General features: G+C 40.2%; 3 protein-coding genes and 1 long non-coding RNA gene across 8 annotated transcripts in view; 1 reads left to right on the forward strand and 3 right to left on the reverse strand.

Annotated features, from left to right (window-relative positions):
* Window positions 1-2,939: 2,939 nt before the first annotated feature.
* On the reverse strand, window positions 2,940-10,894 carry LOC107989933 (uncharacterized). Its single transcript, XR_003052703.1, has 3 exons — window positions 10,772-10,894; window positions 6,039-9,546; window positions 2,940-2,978 (listed from the first exon to the last, which is right to left on the reverse strand). It is a non-coding gene; the product is annotated as an uncharacterized LOC107989933 (long non-coding RNA).
* LOC103394163 (40S ribosomal protein S19) lies at window positions 9,806-12,945 on the forward strand. 5 transcript variants are annotated; one of them, XM_008331353.3, is made up of 6 exons: window positions 9,806-10,682; window positions 10,796-10,866; window positions 11,222-11,322; window positions 11,694-11,877; window positions 12,121-12,175; window positions 12,811-12,945. In XM_008331353.3, exons 2-6 carry the CDS (start codon window positions 10,796-10,798, stop codon window positions 12,856-12,858), a joined length of 459 nt encoding a protein of 152 aa, XP_008329575.1. In that variant the 5' UTR covers window positions 9,806-10,682; the 3' UTR covers window positions 12,859-12,945. The 5 variants fall into 5 exon arrangements, with proteins under 5 accessions (XP_008329575.1, XP_016896361.1, XP_008329573.1 ...); XM_017040872.2 differs by having other exon boundaries at window positions 9,806-10,426; XM_008331351.3 differs by having other exon boundaries at window positions 9,808-10,551.
* Window positions 12,946-13,118: 173 nt separating this feature from the next.
* Window positions 13,119-15,774, reverse strand: LOC103394162 (trypsin-3-like). Its single transcript, XM_008331349.3, has 5 exons — window positions 15,641-15,774; window positions 15,396-15,546; window positions 14,720-14,973; window positions 13,994-14,130; window positions 13,119-13,378 (listed from the first exon to the last, which is right to left on the reverse strand). Exons 1-5 carry the CDS (start codon window positions 15,678-15,680, stop codon window positions 13,229-13,231), a joined length of 732 nt encoding a protein of 243 aa, XP_008329571.1. The 5' UTR covers window positions 15,681-15,774; the 3' UTR covers window positions 13,119-13,228.
* A 588-nt stretch (window positions 15,775-16,362) lies between these two features.
* Window positions 16,363-23,772, reverse strand: part of kmt2ba (lysine (K)-specific methyltransferase 2Ba) — a 20,144-nt gene continuing 12,734 nt past the window's right edge. Inside the window, 14 exon segments of the mRNA XM_025065115.1 lie at window positions 16,363-18,046; window positions 18,328-18,457; window positions 18,559-18,642; window positions 18,779-18,889; window positions 18,977-19,229; window positions 19,500-19,625; window positions 19,757-19,869; window positions 20,114-20,227; window positions 20,362-22,642; window positions 22,731-22,892; window positions 22,980-23,140; window positions 23,335-23,413; window positions 23,525-23,642; window positions 23,755-23,772. The exon segment at window positions 23,755-23,772 is cut by the window's right edge and continues 135 nt beyond it. Coding sequence (XP_024920883.1) covers window positions 17,771-18,046; window positions 18,328-18,457; window positions 18,559-18,642; window positions 18,779-18,889; window positions 18,977-19,229; window positions 19,500-19,625; window positions 19,757-19,869; window positions 20,114-20,227; window positions 20,362-22,642; window positions 22,731-22,892; window positions 22,980-23,140; window positions 23,335-23,413; window positions 23,525-23,642; window positions 23,755-23,772 — 4,026 coding nt within the window. The 3' untranslated portion in view covers window positions 16,363-17,770.

Consider the following 23,772-nt stretch of genomic DNA (forward strand, 5'->3'; position numbering starts at 1 on the left):
TGCATATTGACCTTCAAAGCAGCTTAGGTACAACGCTATTGTAAATAGCTGTTTTATCTCTGTATGAGTGCATACACCAGTTCTGTGCGCACATGGTGTGTGTCCTTGTGTTTGCTCAATGCAGCAGAGGGTGGAGTGGCAGATCAATAGAAAACAAATGAATTCAGATCAATATGAAGCCAGGGAATGAAGGAGAGAGGAGAGACTGAAAGTGAGTGAGTGGGGTGATGCACCAGAAAGGAGGAGCAGGAAGAAAAGGAGGAGGACCGGTGCTGGAGGTGGTGATGGTGCGGGGCAAGGGATGATGTGTTGCCAGAAACACAGCGATTAACTGCACACTTGGGAAAGACATCTCATTTCTATAGCCCAAACCTCAGTGCTTTTTAGGTCATTGATGGTTAAAATGGATGGTTAAGCAAGTTAGGGAGTAGACGGGGAGAGCCGTGAGCATCAGTGCAGTGGAAAACACGTCGACCCTGCACCATTGTTAGGTGGTTTTGCAACAATTAAATAATTATTATTTTTACCAAATTGAACCCGGTCAAGTGAGGTAACACATTTTTATCATTATATTTCTTGTATTACTTCATCTTCAAATTGATGTTCTAATAATGTAAATTATCAAATTATACTTTTTATGTAATCCACAGTTAAAGCTATTTTAAGCTTTCACACGTTGTGTTAACAACAAGTGTTAACAATATTCTTCGTTCAATGCCTAAATGTAGTGTACAGTTAAATACGTTAAAATAACTTTCTTGTCTTTGGATTTAAACACAGTATGACAATTGCCTTTGTCTCTATCTCCAGTTTGTTGATTATTGCTGATTGGGTAAACATTCTCGCATTAAACATGAAGACAGATTTTTTTAGATTAGACTTTACTTTTTAATGAATGATGCCAGTACAGCGTTTTTCTGCACAACAACAGGTTAGATCGGTTTGTGATATATAATATTCACATTGACTACATTTGTCTAGACAGGAACATAAGAGTCTTGATCAGATATCTTATTTCTATTGCTGAGAATATCATTTGAAGTTGTGTATGCATATGTGACAGCAGCAGAACTAAAATATCCATAATGGCGCCCCCTATGTGGCAACCCGTGAGTTAATTTGAATTATGTTATATAAAAAAAACGCCACGTCTTTCTCTGTAAATGTTATAACTTTGCAGATGGTGTCAAACTAAACTCCTTCAGTCTTATAGATCTGCTATTAAGGCCCTCAGCCTGTGTGTGGGAACATACTGTATAAATCAAACATGACCAGCACCGCCAGGCACCATATGCATGCTAAAGCACTGCAATTAATAACAAGCATGCCAGTGTCATATTCAATAACAGGCAGAGAATATGTAGGTCTACGTCTGCCTTTGTCTTAGGTTTTCTTCAAAGCCCAGAGTCCCAGATAAATGAGTGGGGCAGACTTAAATCAAAGGGAAAGGAGGATGAGAGGTTGAAAGATGGAAAGGTATGAAAACAATGGCAGAAAAATTGTGTTTGGAGTACAAATACCTATACTGCATAAATATTTCAAGATGAAAGATACATTATGGAAGCATCAAGTGCATGGGGACAAATAAAAGACCCACCGGTAAAAAAGCAACAAAAGCAAAATTGATGGCTTAACTAACAGACGGAATAAATTCAGGGGGTAGACGAAAAAAAGCAAGAAGGAAGAACAAAAGAGTGATGATGAAATGCTAAAGCAAGAAGGCATAGAAGGGAGGACAGACAGAGCCAGACAGGAAGAAAAAGAAAGGAGGAAGAGGGGATGGAAAGAAGATAATATAGGTAGGAAGACAAGAAAAAGATAGAGGTGCAGTGAAGACACAGAGGTGCAGGGCGGCAGAGCTCTTGCCAAAATTGGTGTCAGACTTTTGTCAGTGCAGTGCCCGGGTGGCGCAGGACTGAGAAATTCTCCCTGTGGACCCGGACACATTCCTCAAGGTCCTTATTCATTAACCCATGCCACACCACCCCGCTGTACTGAGAAGACTTGAATTCATCTGACACACGAAATGCATCATTTCAACCAGCTTGTACATTATTCTAGATGAGCTCAAGCCACTAAACAATAAAAAAAATGACATTTCTAAAGTTAAGAAATTCCTGTAAATTATTTGCAATAATAATGAGTTAAAATATCAGGTAAATGTGCAGCAGTACGTAAAAATCGATGTTGTGTTTTGCCCTTTGGAGAATGTGTGTGAGTGTGTGTCTGCAGACATTGGTCAGACATTGGTCTCTGCAAAAACACATTGTGAAAATATCAGGCCAAAAAGGGTTCTATTGTGTCACAGGGGCAGAATGCAGCTCTTATTCTCCTGCTGCTGGACCGGGGGCACAGAGGTGACATCAGCACAAAGACAAAAATGTAATGTGAGGCATCTCCAAACTAGCTTCAAGGGTACACTACAGGCCTCTCTTTATTCCCGCACTTTCTCACTTTTCAGCAACATCTGATAATCGGAACGTGACCAGCGCATGACCTCTCACTTGTTGCTTACGGAGATAAGTTGAAGCCCAAAGCTTTGCTCTGAACGGAGGTGCGTGAGCTACAGCAGCAGAACGAAAGAGCTGGTTGAATTCCTGCCTTCACACTGACCAAGAGTTTGCACATATATGGGAGGTTAATCAGGACGGAATGACTCAGGGAAGAGTAATTTGATTATTCCAATGGGGGTATTGACGTTTGTTGGTACAGGCCAAGACTAAAATGGCTGACCGAGTGCTCCTGAATGCTGACTGCCATTTAGCAGAAATCTGGTCAGTGAAGCTCTACATTTTCACAACCAGAACCACATTGAACAGAGGATTTTTCTCAAATCAAAGACAAACTTCATTATGCTTTGCTACATAAATTCATAACTTTATAACTGGGATAGTAAGTAAAATAATGAAAATAGAAAAAGAAAGGAACAAAGAAAATGTTGTCTTACCTCCATTGGACTAGATTCTCTGCGGAGTCACCTGAAAGCAGAAAGAAATTATTGGCATTCTTAATAACACACTGTTGTACGATTAGATTTTTATGGTAAAAATGGTATTACATTCATAAATCATAATTATGTAAGTTTTTTTAAATTGATCATTTCAAACTACTACTGCTCTGTGTTGTCTAGGACTAGGAATCATAAGAACTCTTACTTATTATTATTATGATTATTATTGCAATTAACAATTAAAATAATTGCAATAAAAGTGCAAATAGGACATCATGGACTAAAATAAATAAATAAACAGCAATTAGTAAATATTTAATCAATAAAATAAATAAATAAATAAATAAACAGCAATTAGAAATTATTTAATCAATAAAATGTTAATGTTAATAAAAAAGTTAATTTTCGATTAAAATAATATTTTATTTATCAGCCACAGAAGTATATTTAAGTGCAGATACACAGTGTATTGGGTTGAGGCAAAACACTTCAAGATCAATGAAATAAGAGAAGGCAATTACATTTAATTATACTGTTTTTGGCATTTGGTCCATAAATTGCAAAATACTGAAAAATGTCTAAATAAAAAAAATCTAAATGTGTAGTAAAACTAAATATGTTCTCAAACCAAATACTCTGTCACTGAGAAGCATAACACCCAGAAGCCTTAATATTTAAGACTGAAAGACAGAGATTATTTTTCTACGTTCCTAATCGAAACAATCAGTTACAAGCGTTCCAACAGTACCGGAATTAAAGCCATTTTGTGCTGTTTTTTTTCGTTGAAATCCTCCTTAAACTACATTAAACAGAAGGACGACTAGTCTGTCAGTTATTTCCAGTGTATTGAGTGACACAAACTCAAACCTGCTGCCACACACTACGGCAGCTTGCATGGGAATTCCTGAGGTCTGTTTCGATCCATTAATGTATGCTGCGGTTGAATGTCATCAAATATGAATGAGAAACAGAGAGCTGCTACAGAGTCAGGGGAACAGCATAGAACTATCCTACCTTATCTCACACACAAAAATGGGCGACCAAATACAATATGTGTTAACCTCACCTATAGGTGGAGGCTACTATACTCCCACCAGCCTGTAGGTGTCAATCTATATGTGTAAGACGGCTTCACCAGGGGCCTCTTCCCCTTTAAGGCTCAGGTATTCAGTGAGTGAGTGTGTTGACCCTGTCAGTGAGTTCATTCCATAAAGCCGACCCATATAGCCTCTGCACCAGAGCCCCTGATCACGAGCCTGCTGAGCTGCTGCCTCAGTTATGTAAGATTACATAACTTTAGGTCTGTCTGAGTAATATTTTATAACCTGGGGGTCCAACTTAACAGGAATTAGCAGCAGATCCCACAGGAGTGAAACTAAAGGTGTTAGGCCGGTTTGACAAAGTAAAAAGTCAACTTTGAAAGATAACGTGACAGAGTCAGGGTGGTATTCGTCTCTCCTTTTTACAGAACTTTTCTAATCTTGGGACAAAGTTGCTTTAAGGGAAAAAGGCAAAAGGTTTGTGCTCTCAAGTGGAGTTCACTGAAAGGTCAAGGCAGGGACTGGACTTAAACAAAGGCATCCACCGCTTTTGCATATTAAACAATGCAATGACGCTTCCTGTCAGTTCCTTTCAGATTCTTGTTTAATAATCAAATAATTTCATATGAATTTATCCAGCAAGCATTCCAGTTTTAAATGTATTTGGTTAATTAGGCATCGGCTTTAAATTTACTTTCACTGCAGCTTTTATTTAAAAATGTCCAATGTATTCAATTAAAACCCTGTGACAACCACATACTTTGTCTTGTCTTAATAAACATATAATACTAAAAGGTTTCATCATAAAGAAATAAAGGGAGAAAGATTCACACCAACAGGAGGGCATCGATGACCAGGGATCACACACACACACGTGTGGCCAATTTTCTTTGGAATGATTCCCATTAACAATATTGGGCATAGAAAACAAATGTGCCCAATGATAAAGAAAATGTGGGCAGTGATAGCAAGCGGCTGTGTAAATAAAAAACAGGACAGGCAGGAGAGGTAAAAGAAGGGGGAAAAGGAAAAAGATGCTCAGAGATATCTGAGGCCGATACCGCAGGAGTGAGAGATGGACTTTGACAGAACAATGGCAAACCGGCTTTAATAACTGCATCACGCCATGGTGCCTCATGGCCGAGCACTGTCTGCACTGTAATCGAGATACGAAAATTAAAATGTCGACATAGTATGAGCTGAAACTTTACCACATCAAAAGTTTCTCTGGCAAATGCACGGCACCATATAAGATAATCAATAAATACAGTTATAGCAAATAATTAACACAAACGCAGATCAACAGATAAACTAAGGGTACCCGGATGTACAGGTACTGTGGAAGATGAAATTAAATGACGAGAGGGAGTAACAAACCGGACGTGTAAAAAGGGCCTAACAAGAAAAAAAATGGTAAGAGGACTAGTGTTTTTCAACTGCTTTATTTGCACTCCAAAGTCTCACCTTTTACTTCTATGCCTTTTATTATATGATTCATACCATGCTGTTCTTAGAAATGTGCAAAAAAATATAACTTGATTTAACAATTACACATGCATGAGCTCAAGTGACCATCCTTATTGCTGACGCCTTTAACACCGAATCACAGCCCACCATATGAACATACACATGCACAGACACACAGATACACATGACTAGCACAGGCATACATGCATACGCATACACACACACACACACACACCTCGCCTCCTTCATGTGCTACCCTCCCATGCATGGGCCCCTGAAGCGGGATGCACTCAGTGATCCCGTTCCAAAGCCCTCAACCCAATGTGAGCAGAGGTAATCCTTCAAGCAGAAGCAAAGGGAAGAGTGATAAAGAGTGCTGAAGGGAGGAAAGAGAGAGATGGAGAAATAGTAGGAGTGAGGTGGAGCACAAGATGGGATAGACAAACAGGATGGAAGGATTAGCAACCTAGGGAACACATTTTTCAAACAAGAAAAGAAGGAGACAGTTGAAAAATGAAGCCGTAGAAGGGAAGGATACGTGCATGGGAAAGGAACAGAACGTGTACACACTGTATACTCACTGATGAATGAGAGAGGAGCGGCCGCAGAAGTAATGAAAAATTTGGTCAAAATATGAAAAAGAAATAAGATAAAAAAAATTTCAAAGCTGTCGGCCGGGGTTCTTCATCAAAGTCAACTTCTGGTTTTTGGAGTTTTGTTTTTTTTTCCTCCTTCCCGCGATTTTGCCAATTCCTATGCCACCGTCCCTCCTTCCTAGGTCTATCCCCTAATGGTCCCCTTCTCTTCTCTCCCCCTCCCATTTTTTCTTGCCAGTACCGGTACTCTTTACTCTCTCTCTCCTTCTCTCGTTCTCACTTTCTCCTGCAGAGCAGGCTATCCATTCTTTACCCTATTCTTTTACCTGTATCCCCTTCATCTGTCCTTTCATCTGGCACTTTTTTTCCCACGATCACTGTTTCAGACTATGAGACGCTTAGAAAAAAAATCGGTTCTAAACTGAAATTGAGTTTTAAGTTAGTAAAAAAAAATGACTGCAGTTTCTGGCATGAAGTCTAACACAGGGAGAATCCACAGCCTGTGCCTCTCAGAGGTGCCACGTACTGTAGTTTATGCGTCTTTGAGTGTCGAGGAGCCTTGGTACATGAGTGAGTAACCAAAAGAAAAGAATGGCGAGCAAATGAAAAAGAGGAGAAAAAACCCGAGCTTGCAGTCAGTCTTCAGTAAGCGCGCGTGAGGAGTGGAAGGAGTCCACCGGGGTGTGTGCATGTGAGGTGGGTGGAGAGACAGAGGAGAGAAACAGTAAGAGAGAGAGAGAGAGAAAGAGAGAGAGAGAGAGAGAAAGATATATTGAAGGAGAGAGAGAGGGAGAGATAGACTATTGGGTTCATAGAGAAATATCCAAGAGGGAGGGATAGAGGAGGAGTGTGTCAGTGGGGAGAGGAAAGAGGAGGAGACAGAAATACATTTTTTCACACTCACGGTATTTGAATTTTGGGCTTTTTTTTCAACGCCCCATTCCAAAGCCAATACTTTCTATTTCTGTGGGAAGAAAATGGAGAGAAACAAATGAGGAAAAAGAAAGGGCTACTGTGCGCTTTGTCTCCTGCCCCTGCCGCTCCTTTTCCTGGTTTCCTTTTTGCTCTGGCTCTCCTCTATTCAGCCTATTTTCTGCACGTGCACTTGAACTCTAAATCCTGTCTGCTTTCCCCTCCCCTTTCTCTCTCTGAGGCCAAGGCTTGAAATAGTGCTAGCAGGCAGGAGAGAGCAAGTAGGAGGGGAAAGGGGAGGGTGAGGGGGACAAAAAAGGGGAGAGATATGCTGAGAGAGGGGGAGGGGAAGAAGCTCAGGCGACAGACACACACATACGGACAAAACCAAACACAATAATACACAGGGGAAGGCTGTCTCGTGCACATGTGTGTGCGTGTGTACATATGAACATGTCTGTACGTTTCAGACTCATTCATTCACCCTGTTTTTACATGCTGGTGTTAATTTGCTATTTGATGTTTTCGCCTACATTCCAGAAAGGAAAAACATCACAAACCACCTGGGGCGGAATGACAATAGAATTAAAACAAATGGGTCCATTAGGTGGATGTCTCCTAAAGTTTATAGATGACTTTTGTTACTTCATCATTACAAGATTCAGAAAATGTCATCAATAATACTGATAATAATTGAGACAGTATTCTCATTCTAACAGGACCAAAACCTGTTGCATTCACTCTGGTAATATTTTATACAATGTGGAGATCAAGACTATCTATTTGGTGATTTTTTTTGGTTGATAAAATACTGAACATGTGTCTGATTAGTATCATCATTATGATATTTTTATCAAGTGAAAAGAAGTGTGTGTAAGACGTTTCATACTACATCAATTTGTGTAATCTTCAATCTTATTTGTAAAACTGCAGGTTTGCCTGTTTTTGGGCTGTTTCTCTTCTCTGTCAGTCTTTTATTTTATCCTGCATCATCTGTGTACTTCTCTCTCTACTTACTCTGCCCACAACCCTCTCACACAGATGAAAAAGACAAAAATTTAAATTCATACAAAAATAATCCCTTAGTTATTTTTAACTTGCCTATATATTTCCTTCCTTGTTTAGTTTTTGAGTGATTCTGCTGTTCTGTATAAAATGTTCAAGAGTCAGAACCAGAGAGTTGAAATGTAGCTTTCTGCCATCACATTGTTGTACATTATATTGAGTTATGTCTATGTAGGTTCTCTGTCATCCAGGTTATTTTATCCAAAAATCGTTAGAAATGTGAAGTGAAATGTCTTCAAAAATCCTGCTCCCTCCAGTTGCCCTTGATGTAACTATGTTTTGAATATTAAGTTATATTCCATGTTAATGTTTGGAAAAAAACCCTGCTGAATTATGCTGAATTACAATGACTATGCTAAAGAAAAGCTACCCTGCAATTATTTTGTATCTAAATACCATACAGCGGTGTCTGCAGACACTGCCTTAAAGGAATGAAAGATGTATTGAAATGATGAAAGTATTGGAAATAATTAATATTACATGCTTTCAGAGATTAATATACAAAAGGAAATGAGCAACTCACATGTCAAATGTCTCCCTTTCAAGTAACTACATGTGCTCCAAAGTTGATCGCTATTATCTAAATTAAATATATAATGACAATTCGATCTCACAGCACACTGTTCTGTTTTCCAAGGGCAGCAGTAATATTAGAGCATAAAGACTGTGATAGTAGAAAAAAATCTGAGCTTTCATATCATGGATGAAAAGACGACTGCTCAATTCCCATTTACCTATGCATTGCATATTCATGACACACATTGCTGTTATTCATCCAGTTGTTCGTAATGGACTATATAAGATGTAAGCAGGTCAAAGACAAGGAGTTTTTGTATACTTTCAAGGTCCATGGTACAACTTTTGTATAACACCTAACTATTTCAACCATGCTATAATAAGCTTATAGTTTATAGATTTAGATTATTCTTTGATTATCTTTCCATTTTTTTCACAATGGCAGAAAATTCTGTTATATTTAGCAGACACTTCTATCCAAAGCGTCTTACAGAGGAGGATTAACTATCAAGCATGTGTTTCCTCTAGGAATCCAACCCAGGAGTCTCTGCTCAATGCGTCCGAGGCAGGTGTGCTAAGAGCAAACCTTTCAGCCATTTTAAGTTTTAGATAGCCTTTAGAATATTTAACTTTGGAAAATTGTTTAACATTATGGTTAAGCCAAAGGAAATAAATTGGTTTACTTCTAGCTGTCTTTTAGCAAACAATACTTTTCTGCTAGCTTTCATTTAATTCCAGAACTTGTCATATTTTACTTAATAACTGCTACTTTGGGATAATTTATATTTATTCCAATGTTAATTATTGCGTATGATCTCCTAGAAGATTAAGCCAAGATGAAGTTTTCTATATAACTCCCTTCTTTCAACCTCATTCACAGTTAAAAACATAAAAAGTAAAGATTAGATGAAGTAATTAAGGATAACTGACCTTCCGTTGATGCTGTCCTCGTCCAGAACTATTCTCTTCTCCTGCTGCAACGTGCCTCCGGAAGAAACCTCTGGTTTAAAACAGAGCAACATGCAAATGGAAAAAATAAGTCTCAACTCCACCCTCTGCTGGTGTACACAGGAAACTTTTCTCGACGATTCGAAAAGTTTAACTTATTCCACCCTCTGCTGGTGTACACAGGAAACGTTTCTCGACGATTCGAAAAGTTTAACGTTTACGTTAAAAGAAACGTAAAGTCACCAACGTAACAATAAACATAATTTTAAAGTACTAGAATATACTAATTTTATTAGTCTGTTACATATGAATTTGTATATTAATATTCCAGACTACAAATAGAGTATATAACATTATTAAGGTTAGCTTCTGTACAAGCTAGAGAATCAAAAGGCCTGGGATGTCTCTGACTCTATTGATGTTTTTGTTTTATTACTATTATTATTATTATTATTTTAATGAGTACATATGTGTACATTTATTTATAAATTATAATATGTAATTGTAATTTATGAAATACATATTTTTGAATAGTGTGTTGGACTATATTGTTAACATTGTGCCTAAACCTAAATCCTGGTCTGTGCGCCTAGAACGTCTTCACTTTAAACAACGTTGCTCTACAGTTACTAAGTTATTCTTTAAAATAAATAAAGCAATTATGTTTATGTAACATATCTGTTATCACACAAAACGCCAAACAACCGAGGAAGTCTAAACGTATCGCATATTGGCCGCTTCCGTAATGTGTTCACTACTTAGTTGTTTTTCAAATACCGGTTGAAAAACGGTTAACGGTCGACAGACTATTTAAAACAAACTTTTAGCTCCCTTTTATGTAAGGCCCAGAATTTTGCAGGCATACTGGGGGTGAAATCAGGATTCCGCAATATCACTCTCCTCCTCATCTTCATCATCTTCACCCTGTTCAAGTAAGAACAGCCTCTCTCCTCAGCATCCTTCTCTTTTTTACTGCTTCACTGCAGTAGCTGTGGGCTAAAGTCTGGCTAAACTCCACCCATCTGAGAAGTGACAACTTGACTGTCGGCTTTGCATGGTATACAAAACATCAAGGTTGGCTATTTCTAGGATTAAAAAAAGAAATAAGAATTGCATGTTCAAGTTCACCTGGGGCTGCTGCTTCGTTGGCTCGCTATCAGTTGGTGTAGCTGGAGAGCTAACTAGCAGGTGGCTAACGTTAGCAGACACTGCGGTGTATATTTCGGCTCCTAGCTTAGAGCTTAATGATAACTTTGAAACAGAAACTTCAAGCTCACCCGTTTGTCCGTTTGGTCCCACAGATGCCGAGTGTTACGGTGAAAGATGTCAACCAGCAAGAGTTTGTCAGAGCTCTGTCAGCTTTCCTCAAAAAGTAAGTAATGACAGGCTGAACCTGCTGCTGCAGCGTTGGATGAGAGCCACCTGTCAATCACTCACACCCTTAATCGGAGCTCATGGGAACAAAGTCATGTCGAGATTGCCATATATAATATATATATACAGTATATATATACATACATATATATATATATATATATATACACATATATATATATATATATTAATTACATTCAAAACGATTATTTTAAAACATTTAAGTAAATTCTGAAAACTACTTTTCAGTTATCCGTAAATTATTCTTATTCTTTTTTATGACCAGGGACAAAAATAAGACAAAAATGTATTTGCACATGTGGTCACATTTACTAATGATTGATTTCCTCTAGGTCTGGAAAACTGAAGGTCCCAGAATGGGTTGACACTGTGAAACTTGCCAGGCACAAGGAGCTGGCTCCCTGTGATGACAACTGGTTTTACACTAGAGCAGGTTGAGTACATTGACAGTGTATGAACATCCTTGACATCAGTAAGTTTGAATATGTTACTGTGATCAGGTCAGTGTGTTAGGTAACCATGTGTAGTATATAACACACCTTATAACACATGCATCTTGTGTAATGTTAGTCTTTCCAGTCAGATGTATTTTCACAGCTGGTACAGTATATACTCTATAGTAAAAGCACATACAATACAGCTGCGGCTGTATGTTATCAGCTCCGGTATATTGACCTCACATAAGATTTTCATTCATGTGATGAAGGTGGAATGTTTGATTTTCATGTCTTTGCCTTCAACAAGTCCGGAATGTTTCACAGACATATGTAGAAAATCATCTGTACTGTTTGTTCACCTCACCAGCGTCCACGGCCCGTCACCTGTACCTGCGGGGAGGGGTTGGCGTAGGTGCAATGATCAAAATCTATGGAGGGCGCCAAAGGAATGGCGTATGCCCCGCTCACTTCAGCAGGGGCTCCAGAAATGTGGCGAGGAAGGTCCTCCAGGCCCTTGAGGGTCTTAAGATGGTAGAGAAGGACCCCAGTGGGTAAGAGAGATCTAACATTATACTATGTGCTGATGAATAAAAACGTGTGTGTGTTTATAACGGCAAGGTACATTTCTAGACAGAAAACAAACAGTCCTAACATTTGGTCGACTTAAGAAGGTGTATATTTTAGCAAACTCTATGCTTATATTGAGCGAGAGCGTCCCTGTTCCTGATCCTTTTTCTGGCCTCAGAAAGCACTCTCAAAATACCTGACTTCTCCCTTTACTGTTCTGCTTCCAGAGGAAGGAGACTCACTGCTCAAGGCCAGAGAGATCTGGACAGGATCGCAGGTCAGGTGGGTTGTTAACGTAATAACTACAGAAACCGTGAGCCGTCAAGGACACGTTATTGTTACTGTGTGACAGATGATCCGTGTGTGTGTTTTTTCAGTAAGTACTTAAATTAGATGTATATCAGTGATTGTTGTATTTAAGGGAGTACAGAGGTTTAACATGGATGTGTCCCATTTCCCCATAATAACAATGAACTCAATTTCAAATTACAACAAGGGCGTTTTTAGAGTTATTTAATTTATCTAAGAAAAAGATGTATCTTTTCACTAGAGTAGACACAGATTCCCCTTAAATTACTTTGTAGAAGAACAAAAACCGTTGCTGGGATTTTCCACATTGGTGCATGATCATGAATAACTACTGACATGCGTGAGACTAGCACTAGCTCCCTCCTGTGTCTTGTGTTGGTTACTGCCATGAAAACATAAACGAAATATTGCTTAGAAGGTTGAATGAAATAGTAAATGTTCAGGATCCACAAGTGATCCCTAGACCGAACCATGGAAATATTTTCTTAGATATTTGGATAAACAAATGAGCTTTCGTGCCATGTGTGCAGCTCTCACTGTTCCTCCTGTGACAACTTCATAACTGTACGTCTTGCTTTTTTCTTCTGTCTTTTCCTGGGCACCTTAAGGTTGCAGCAGCGAGCAAGAAACAGCGGAGTTTACAAAGCGCTATCTGAGGAAAGCATGCAAAGAATTCAGAGAAGTGTTATGGTGCGGCTGTGCCCGGCTCTTTATTTACTCCAGTTTGCCAGGCTCCCTTATCACTGTGTTCCCTGTGTTAACCATTTGAGAGGTATATCATAGTGAAGCATGTGTCTGTGGTACAATAGAAAACTACAACATTTTAAACTTGAACCTTTTATCAATCTATTTTATTTATTTGGAATGTGAGAGTGCAGTTTCTCTGGTTTGTTTTTTCTCTGTGTAAAAAAATTTATTTTAAGATTTTATTTATTTATTGGGTTATTTGACTTCCTTGTTGATAACAGTGTATTGTTGTACATGAACGCAATAAAAAAATGTCAGCTTGTGTGCAGCTGCATCTGTTTAATTGTTGCGCATGACGCTGCTGATCCAGCTGTTGTAGCGGCAAACACGGGCGTAGACGCTGGGGTGTCCCTTCATGGCACAGTCGTAACCCCAGGACACGACTCCCTGCAGCTGACCGTTGCAGACCAGAGGACCACCAGAGTCTCCCTGTAAACAAAATAAATCAATGCTTAAACAGTTGAATGTGTCAATTTGATTTTTGTTTAAAAAAATGGTCAAGTAATCCAGTAAACAGATGTGAGTTTTCTGAGCTTCTGGATGGAGGTTTACAACTCTATCTCCATGAACCTTGACCTATTATAGCCTATGATATGTACCAGTAGTTAGAAATAGATACAATTCTTCATTGAGAATATTCAAACACCTTTCAAATATTTTAAAGGCATGTAAAAAAGCTCCCTTTGAACCAATTTAATCTTTTAATGATTTCTATGTAACGGCAGTAATTGGTCCTCAGGCCAGATCTTGGACAAACCTGGCGTAGATAACTCTGAAATAACTTTTTAAAGAAGGAACAGATCAATACTGTCTCTGCGCAGCTGAAATCCACATTGAGGACTGTGCCGTGCCTCTTGTGTTATTGTAACATCTTGTTCCTGTGGCTTGTGATACAGGTGCAACAGATGCAAAGGTGTGGAGGTAATTAAAGTAGCGTGTATTATCTAAGCACCATCTGCACTGTAACTGTAACCAGTACTCGGTGAGTACCACAGTAAACCTGACTCTCTCCCTGTGTGTTCTCTGTGTTTCAGTCCATCTCACCTGGCAGCTGCTTGCACCTCCTTGCATGAATCCAGAGCACAGCATGTTCTCAGTGAGGAGGTGTGGGTAGGCGTTCTTGCAGATTCTGTCGTCGATGATGGGCTGCCTCAGGCACTGCAGTCTGTCGGGGAACAGGCCTGGGGGACAGAACAGCAGAGATCACTGTCTGAATAGATCTATAAATTGTCAGGGTTATATTATTAATATTGCATACATCTATTTATATGCAGATGACACTGTCATATAGTGTTCTGAATTTCCCCACACTAAGGCTCTTTATTCTTTGCAAACAGCTTTCAACGAAGTATACATTCTGTTTTTACTTTTCAGATAGAAAAAGGAAGTAAAGAATTTTTTTTTTCACAACTTTACATGCAACAGGGGTTTGCAGTTTTACTATGTATGTAAATGTAGCCGCTACTTTGACTATTTAAAAAATTTAGCAGGAAAATAACATATTATTGTATGGACATTTTTCCTCATTTTAGCTTTAAATATAGTTTATTAGCACAGGCAGCACATGAATTAGAATATGCAAAGCGTGTTTCCAGCACCTTCTGCACGGGCTGTGAAGGAATCAGTACAGATAAAATTCCTGCATAATTGACCTTTGACACTGATCGTGACTCATGCTGCTATTCTTGGCCTTAGTTTTCCACTGTGAAAATCTTACAGAATACTATCGGGTGCACTTTATAGAACCTAGCTTCTTCGAGCTGTACTTACTGCCGTTGGCAGAGGTGTTGCCCCACCCGGACACCATGCATGGCTCATCAGCCACAGGGCAGCGAGAGGGCAGGGAGATGGTCTTGACGTAGTTGTTGAGGCTGGCAGGGCGGCTGAGTTTGATCAGCATGATGTCATTGTCCAGGTTGTAGCTGTTGTACTGTGGGTGTTTGATCATCTTGACGCCATCGATCCACTGCTCTGTGCCCTCATTCACAGCAATGTTGTGCTCACCGAGACGGACCTGGATACGGCTGGTGGAGAAAAACAGAAACTCTAGAGGACTGCTCTCATATTACAACATTGATTCTGAAGTATTTTTAATCATAATTTAACTACGGAACATAAATATTGAAAGAATGATTCAATATCTGTGGAAAGTTTAATAGTTTCTATCAGAAAACACTGGTCAGCAACTTAACAGCTAGAAAAAATCTGAGCAAATGAAATGAAAACTTGGACAAGAAAATCTAAAAGCCAGAAAAAGCTAAAAGATAATTAAAGTTACGGGTATCACATTATGAAGATGTTATGACGTATGTCAAGATAACTAAAAGTTAGTGTAAGTAAAATTAAACAAAAAAGTGCTTAAAAGCTGGAAGTTAAGCAGTAAACACTAAACATTAGCACTGAAAAATCATTAGCCAAAGTTAAAGTTAAGGTTCGTTGTACTTACGACTTGTAGCAGTGAGCAGCTGACACCACCCACAGGCTGGAGATGAGAGATCCACCACAGAAGTGGTATCCAGCGTTCAAAGATACCTGGTAGGGAACAGAGTTCCTGGGACACTCGTACCCTCCCACGACCTTGTCATCAACTGCAGCAACTGACAAAACAAAACAACATCATACACAGTCAGATGAATGGGAATACTATAATTAACACTAAAACCAAAGCAGATAAAATAGTCAGTCTCTTACATGCTGCTCCAACCAGTGCCAGGAAGACCAGGACCTTCATGGTGACAAACGTCTGAATGGATCGAATACACCCACCGTACCTCCTTATATACAGCCCTGCTGTACTTTTGGTTAGTAAAACATTGTTCTGGGAACATGCCATATGGTTGAGAGGAACAGAAAATGTTGAGCCATGTGGAAACTAGTGGATAAAAATGGACTCTTTTTGATAGTGGCCAGGATGAGGGTCAGGATCGTAGTGAGGTTTGGCAGTTAAGCCTTAGTAGAATTTTTTTTTTCAACATGTGCACATGATGATACCTGCATTTTGTTGTAAAAACCATTTGAAAATTGTGAGAAAAAACTCAACATGTGCACATGATGATACCTGCATATTGTTGTAAAAACCCCAGTGTGAACATTTATCCAGATGCATGGTAGGTTACAGCTGCTGAGTGAACCCTGATAAGGCCATTCTACAACTGCAACACTAACTCAGAACTAACTCAGTCAATGATAAAATCCTCTGAATAACACTCTGCTATCGCAGGTCACAAGTAGTGAATGGGTGGAAACAAATGTTGTAAAATGGAAATAAAACCTTTACATGTTTAATTCCTTCTATTAGGAAGGAAAAAATATATATAATTTGACATGTGGCTGTGTTGATGTTTACACAACCACATATAAAGTGTCATGTGTCGTGCACAATTTCAAAAGGTTCTGAATAGACACAGAGAACATTATGATCAATTTAAATTTTATTGGACATAACTTAAAAAAGTGTAGATAAAAATATTTAACAGGTTTAGAAATCTTTATACAACTATATACAGACAGTGATCCCTTATAAACTGCTGATGTAACAAAGCTGTGTCAACTGTGGACTCTTAAAAACATAGAATGCTCTACTACAGCATTTAGCCTTCAACTCAGGATCCACTCAGTGTAGACACCCAGACAAAAAGGTGGCAAGCATTCCAGGAGATAAATACAAGCAAACCAGTCAGTCAGTATTTGATAACATTGAAATGGTCAGCTGTTATACTGTTGCAAAGCAATATCTGATTATATTAGACACCCAGGGAAACAAGGAAACATTTAATTCCACCAGATGTTTGGTGTGATCCAGTAACATCTTGCTCATGACGTGTTTGAGGTAGTAAACCTGAAGGAGACAAAAACAGTGAAAGAAGGAGCAAGAATAAGGAGAATATCAAGAAATATTAACACCGGGACGTGACTCAGCAACAGCTTCACTGCCCGACAGCCTTCACAAGGTTAAAAGCTCAAACACATTTATTTATGTCAACTATACATTTATTGTTCAAATATACAAAAAAAAGAGAAAAAAAGAAGAAAATAATAAGGAAGGAGGGACTGAGCAGAGTGAGATCACGGTATTAGCTTTTGAACCCTGCACCACTGGAACTCCTTCTAAAACACACAAACAGCTTCAAACAAAGACAAAAGACTAAGTGGGGTAAAAGCATTCAGGTCACAGCATCTCTGCTGTTGCACATAAAAACAAACACTGGTAACTGGCAGAAAGGGAGGAAAAGTGTTTGTTGACTATTAAAAGGACACTAAAGTGAATGTGAGCATCATCAGCACCCAGAGCATCACCACAGAGACGACGAGGAGCTCTGTAATGCAGAGTGGTTCTTCAAAGTAGCTGCACTATCTGTAGAAAAGCTTTCCCATCGTTGTACTTGATTGTGATTTTAAAAATTCTCCCACAGATGCTGCCTTAGACAGTCGTATTAAAATAAGAAGCATTGAATCCCTTTATGAAGACGCTGTTCTGCTGCACAGTCAAAGTAAACATCCTGGTTTTCTTTTAGTTTATAGTTTTTGTGCATCATACTGTGGTTGGTGGGGATAATCCTGGCTGTTGATAACTACGAATGTCATTTAACTACGAATGGAACCAAAGGAAAAGAGTGCGTTAAACAGGGCAAAACAAAACAAAATAAATCTACAACCCAGCAGTCAGAAACTATAAATAATCTTCATTCCAAACTGACATATGGCTCTAATCTCAGTTTTTAAACACATCCATAAATAAGCACCCACACAGTAGTTTACCCAAATTCCTTAAACCAGACATTTGTTGTTCTGTGTGCGAGAGCACATGCGCGTGTCATGTGACTAGTTCAGGAAGCGACGGCAGCGCCTCGTCCCACAGTTGCAGTGCAGCTTGTTGTCCTCGTCCTCGATGGGGAACTTGTAGTCGTAGGTGAGCTCCTCGCCGCGGTACAGCTTCCTGAGGGCGAAGATGACAATGTGCTTGCGTCCGTCAATGTTGATGACGCGGGAGTAGCAATTGGGTTCGCACGAGTGGTTGATGAAACGGGCGGCGTTGCCCTTCATAGTTGCATCCACCACGTCAAAGTCATCGATGCGGAACATGTAGCAGCCGATGCCCTGGAGGAGGACAAATGTCAACAAAAACATGTGAAGAGTTCAGGGCTGAACTCTAATTAACAGCCAATTGTCAAAGAAAAAAAATCAAATCCATTTCTGATTGTTGGCTAATTGTTGCTGATGGTTTACTATAGGGATTGTAGTATTTTGCATTTGAATTATTTGCAAAGAGTTTTCATTTTGTTGATTAATTAAAAGATTTTGTAAAAACACATTTTAGTCCCACAAGGTCTAGAAGAGGACTCTTGTTCTGTGTAACAGAGAGGACTGTGTAAACTGACCTTGCTGTCGTAGTATTTCTCTCTCTTATCAGTGAGGACAGCGCGAATGACGGTGCCAGCGTATTCTATCACCATCTCCCCAGCTTCAATGTTCCTTTTGCAGAAAAGTCCTCGCCCGTGAATGGGAGATCTGTCATTTTAGAGTAGAAAGTCGGTTATTAGTTGGTGGTATTTGTTATTTATTTTCATATCTGTGCAGTTGTGTACCGAGTATTCCTCATTTATCGTTACCTGTAAACTCCAACTGCCTCTTTGGAGAGTTTCTCCAGGTGCCTGAATCTCATTGCCATGGGAAGCTCACTGCTGGTGGCTCGTCTGTCACACACAAAGGATGAAGTAAACATGTAAGTACTCTAATACTGCATACTGTTGGAATATTTTAACTTGTGTTTAGTATGAAGGAGGTGAAGGACTAAACCTTTATACAAGTAAAAAGAGTGAATTTGTCTACCTGGAAGATTTGAGTGGGAATTCATCTTCCTCTTCGTCAAAGGTCCCGATGATATCAGGAGCCTTTCTGTGCTGCGACGCCAGAAAGTTAAACATGTCGAAAGTTACTTTCCTATAAGACAGAGAAAAGATTCAAGTTTATTTAGATCAAAATTAGGGCCGTCAAATTCATCTGTAAGATCTGGGACTGCGACGGCACCTGCTGTAGATTTCTGTTCTGGCACAACCACTGGGATTGAGTGGCAGCTCCTCCTCCATTTCATCACAGCGATGGAAGCGGAAGCGGTGGTGTTTGCAGTTTGCTGCCCCCTGCAGTTGCTCCAACAGGAAGGTGACGGCGTCGTGGACAACACCAAGCACCCTGGGTCCGCTCATGACACCGAGAGGCAGATGTTTCAGGTGAAAACCAGCACGGGCTTCAAGGACACCGTCGATCACAGCACGCCAGGCAACTGAGGAAGGTGAAGAAAGAACGTCTCACAGATGAGGGACTAACATTCTGTCAAATGCAGATTAATTTGGGAGGTGGATTTCACATATCTATGAAGATATTACTGGTTTTCTTTTTAAGTGTTTTAGGCTGCTGTATCTTGGGAAAATTCCCTTTCTTTAGTGCATAAACAATGACAATTGATGGAATCAGTTCAGTGGTTTGAACAGATGTATACACTAAAAACATGTCAGACCAACAGTGCTGACTGATGGTTCAAAAAACGTCTCACCTTCAATACTATTGGCTTTAACACTAAAGCCGTCATCACTGGTGATTTCAAAGCGCAGGTGCGGCTGATTCATGTAGGTCTTCTTTCTGACTTTAGGGGTGTGAGCATCGTCTTCTGAGCTCAAACCTGTACCAATAATAAAAAAAAAACAGTGTCACTGACTGATTCATGCAGTTAGAAGATTTTTTCCTGTTAATTAAAAGCAAGAATGCTGCAATGATGATGCTGTAGAAACAAATGAACAGAGAGGCCCTCACCTGCGTATGGGCCCCACTCGGCGAGGTCTCCATGTCGAGCACTGACCCAGCGATCTGTTTTCATCTCAGTCTGCATGTTGCTTTCTCCTGTTAGACCTTCATCATGTGAGTGTCTGAGGGAAAGATGATAAAATATTTAACATCTCAGGTTGGTCTGTGAATTCTACTATATAAATGTGTCTGGTTTATCTGCATCAATCTTTACAAAAAAATCCAAAACAAGGATTATAATAAATGACAAAAATGTTAAAAAATATTAATACAGTAGGGAAACTGAAGCATTGTTTTATAAGCATCTGTTAGGTGAAGTATATAGGGAGACCACTTGAGATAGTGTCTTCAATGATGTATTAAAACCTTGGAGGTGTCGCCGGTGCTGGGGCAGTTATTCTTAACAACTCCGATGTGTTCTTTCTGTCCAGATCGAGAACCTCCTTCATGGATGGAGCTTTTATTCTTACTCCACTGGATCTGCTGAGTAAAAAGCATAATTAAAAAAAAAAAATCTTATTTACACCAAGTTACTACTGATTCTGGTTTCACTTTTAGCCTGGAAGCTACTTGTATCATAACTTGATTCTTAAGTTAAGATTCTTGTTTCATACCTCGCTTCGTTGCTTTCCTCTGTCTCACTTGATGGATCTGTCATTAAATCCAATTTTGATTTCTTCCTTGATGGCCTCTCAGCTGATGACGACACTCTCTTGACTTTCACCAGTGGCTGGGTTGAAGCACTTTTAAATTGAGGGATGAAATGCGGTTTACCGGTGAAAACACTGTGTGATGCTGAAGGTGCAGCAGCTGCTGACTGGTCTGAATCCTGTGATTTCTGAATATTGTATAATCTTTTGTGTTTTGCTGTTGGTGTTTGACTCCTGTTGAGGATGATGGGCGTCGGCTTCTCCGTGTTATGGTGGGAGGCCATGGCTCTGTCGATGATGTCCTGAGCCATGTCTCTTACATCTTTGCTGGGGGTAACAGGCTGAGGGACCTGCTGCACAGTAACGGGTGTGGAGGTGGAGGCAGATGAGGAGGGGCTGCCTTTAAAAGGCAGCACCCTGATGATGAATTTTTTCTCTGTTGGCGTCGTGTGGTTACTGGTTACAGGAGCAGGAGGTGGAAGTGAAGGAGATAATGTGGCGTTTGTGGCAGATGCGTTGGTTTGAGACTTTATGATGAAACGTGGAACAGAGCGCTGTAAGAAATTGCCGCTGTGGAGAATCTTCCCAATTTGACTTATTCTATTGTAGGTTGGAGAATTTGCACTGAGCATCTGATATGTGTTTGTTTTGGAGTCTTTGAGGAGAATCTGTCCCTGACGGTTGACCAGCAGGACCTGGGGGGTCGTTGCAGGGGAGGCGTTATTAGCTGCATCAGGAGTCACCTGCTGTTGACCTTGTGAACTGCTGTTAATGCGTATCGCGATTGGTTTGTACGATTTGTTTCCAGACTGCGTTGGTACAACTTTCAAGCCGTTGATGGTCATTGGTGAAGTTACTGTGTGTTGGACTGGACTGAATGTGGCAGCAGCAGGGGAAACTGCAGGGGATGTACTGTTTATAATTTGCTTTATGGGAGAAGAGTTGGTTACCATGGTTTTGACTTTTATTGTTGGGCGTTTTTTATTTGTATTGTTCTGCGCTGTGGGTAATTTCTTGGTTGAAGTTTCTGGTGAGTAATCCGGGTCTTTTAAATCGTCTTTAAATACTTCACCAGAGTCTGAAGCCGATGAGGAATTGTCATCCATATTGTATTCATAAATGTTCCTTTGGTGCACGACTGAGCCGAGATGTGAAGGAACAAAATGGCCTGTGACAGGATCCAAAAGAACATCATTTTGAGATTTTGAAACATCATCGCTCGTAACAATATGCTCTTCTTGAAGTGACATGTCATCATGTGTGTAAACCGATTCAAGATAAGCTGAATTCTCCAGACACTCTGGCGCTGTTGTCATTTCCTGCAGCACAGTGTGACTGGACTCCAGCCTCTTTAGAGCAACTGAGAGCTGTTTGGTGGGTGTAAATGAAGACTCATCCACCTCATCACCACTTACCTCACCTTCACTGCTGTCTGACCCACTGTCTGCACCGTCCAGCTGTGAGATGGACTGTGCAGAAGGGAGCTGTGTTGAAACACTTGAACCACCTGCAGCATCACACACCACTGTCCGAGAAAACTTTAAATAATGACTTCTGTCTTCATCTTCTGAGTCTTTCTCCTGCTCGTGTTCCTGTACTTCCACAACCTGCCCTGAACTTTCAACATCCCCTCGACCCCCGCAGTGAAGCACTACATTCTCAGCAAGCAGGGCTTCATCAAACTCCAGCTTTGCGTTCAGCATAGAAGCCACTGCTACCTCTGTGTCTGTGTCAAACACAGTGTAAGGCAGCTCCTGAGACATCAGGTGGGCAACGTCTTCTTCTAAGCCATCAGGAGCCAGAGAGATGCCATTGGTTGTAGCTACAGCTGCATCCTCCGCCTCAGAAGATGCTAAAAAGTCTTGGGGCACCTCGGCAGAGACGGGGGCGGTGATTTTAAAGTTTTGTCTCGCTCTCGGAGATTGTGTGATGACTCCTTGTCTTGGCGAAATGCCTGCAGAAATACTGGAATTGGATCTGGGTGGAGAACTCCACACTGGTGAGGTTGAGTTTTGACGTGACAGAGGAGGAGAAGCTGGTCCAAAACTTGACGATCGTGGAGGGGAGCCAAACAGGGAACATCTGGCGTGAATGGTCCCTCCAGAGCGAAGGGTCATGGGTGCAGACGGGTCACTGTCCGATGGCGAGGAGCTGCAGCGGCTTCTGGATGAGAGTCTGCGAGGCCGACGGGTATCATCAAGGTCTCTTAAAGTCAGGATGTGATGTGACTTGGGGAGAGCAGATCCTGAAAACATTTAAAAAATTGAATTAGATTGTGCTTCTTTCATGAAAGCATTCTGTACGAAAAGGATTATTGTTTTAAAAAAGTCTACCTGGAGATGGGAGCGGTCGAGATGTTCCTCCCGCTGGTCTCCTGGTCTGTGTGTAACCAGGACTTTTAGGTCCTTGTGTATTGCGCAGTTTGGAGTCAGGAGATGAAGTAGTGGACTTTACCGGACTCGACAAAGAACTTAAACGATCTGGAGATTCTACATCTGTAGTGAGGAAAACGTAGTAAAACATAGTATCTTTTATGCTTTTGTTATTTAGCTTCAGTTGTTAAATATTTAGTTTTTCCTCACCTCTGTGTTGTCTGGGGCTGTGAACAATGGTGTGATTTTCTCCCTGCTCCCACCTCAGATCTTGCTCTTCACCAGGGAGAGGTGTGCTGACTTCAGTCACCTTACAAGTGTATATACAACGCCTGCGGGGGTCAACAGTGCTCCAGTACAAACGAGAACACCTATAGAAAAAAAATGAGTGGAATTATGAATTCATTTTTAAAATCTCACACGTACTTTTAAAATTATCACAAGGATTGGTTCAGTTTGCCTTCAAGAACAAGTAACAATAAGGCTATTAGTTACACATTATAACTTAATAATGTACTCAATTTTTCAGTACCTAAACGAATGCATTATGATAATTATGACTTACTGGAAGCCAATAGGATAAAGTGTTCTTCCGTTTGACGACACCTCTGACAACACACCCAGGTTCTGAATTTGCAAAGAGCCTGAAAAGGATAATAAAAACAAAGTGTGTCACAAACTGGAATTTCTCTTCTTCAGAGCACTAATTTGCTACAAACAATTACAGATTCAAACTTTGCAGTGGCTACAATTACCTATGGTCATATTTATGGTTTCTGGCTCCAAGCCTGTGAGGAACTTTCTCCTGAAAGTAATTCCTTCAAAGTCTACATACACCCGACGAGGGACTTCAAAATCCTCGCCATCCACAACCTGGAGAAATTAAAAAGAAAAAAGAATTACTAATCAGTTAGTGTTAGCGTACATTGTGATTGAACCTTAAGTTCAAGTCAATGGAAGCTGTGAGAAAAAACTGAGCACATACTTTGGCACTGACAAGATC

Source organism: Cynoglossus semilaevis, chromosome 18 (assembly GCF_000523025.1).
Source record: "Cynoglossus semilaevis isolate Cse_v1.0 chromosome 18, Cse_v1.0, whole genome shotgun sequence".
Taxonomy (NCBI): domain Eukaryota; kingdom Metazoa; phylum Chordata; class Actinopteri; order Pleuronectiformes; family Cynoglossidae; genus Cynoglossus; species Cynoglossus semilaevis.

What these genes read in the sequence shown, in the direction of transcription:
- LOC103394163 (XM_025065260.1), top strand. Translation starts at nt 10,739, where the DNA reads ATGATAACTTTGAAACAGAAACTTCAAGCTCACCCGTTTGTCCGTTTG. An exon ending in CTGTCAGCTTTCCTCAAAAA is followed by an intron (nt 10,867 to 11,221) that starts GTAAGTAATGAC and finishes GATTTCCTCTAG; the next exon opens with GTCTGGAAAACTGAAGGTCC. An exon ending in TGGACAGGATCGCAGGTCAG is followed by an intron (nt 12,176 to 12,810) that starts GTGGGTTGTTAA and finishes GGGCACCTTAAG; the next exon opens with GTTGCAGCAGCGAGCAAGAA.
- LOC103394162 (XM_008331349.3), bottom strand. Translation starts at nt 15,680, where the DNA reads ATGAAGGTCCTGGTCTTCCTGGCACTGGTTGGAGCAGCAT. An exon ending in GGCACTGGTTGGAGCAGCAT is followed by an intron (nt 15,547 to 15,640) that starts GTAAGAGACTGA and finishes TTGTTTTGTCAG; the next exon opens with TTGCTGCAGTTGATGACAAG. An exon ending in GCTGCTCACTGCTACAAGTC is followed by an intron (nt 14,974 to 15,395) that starts GTAAGTACAACG and finishes TTTCTCCACCAG; the next exon opens with CCGTATCCAGGTCCGTCTCG.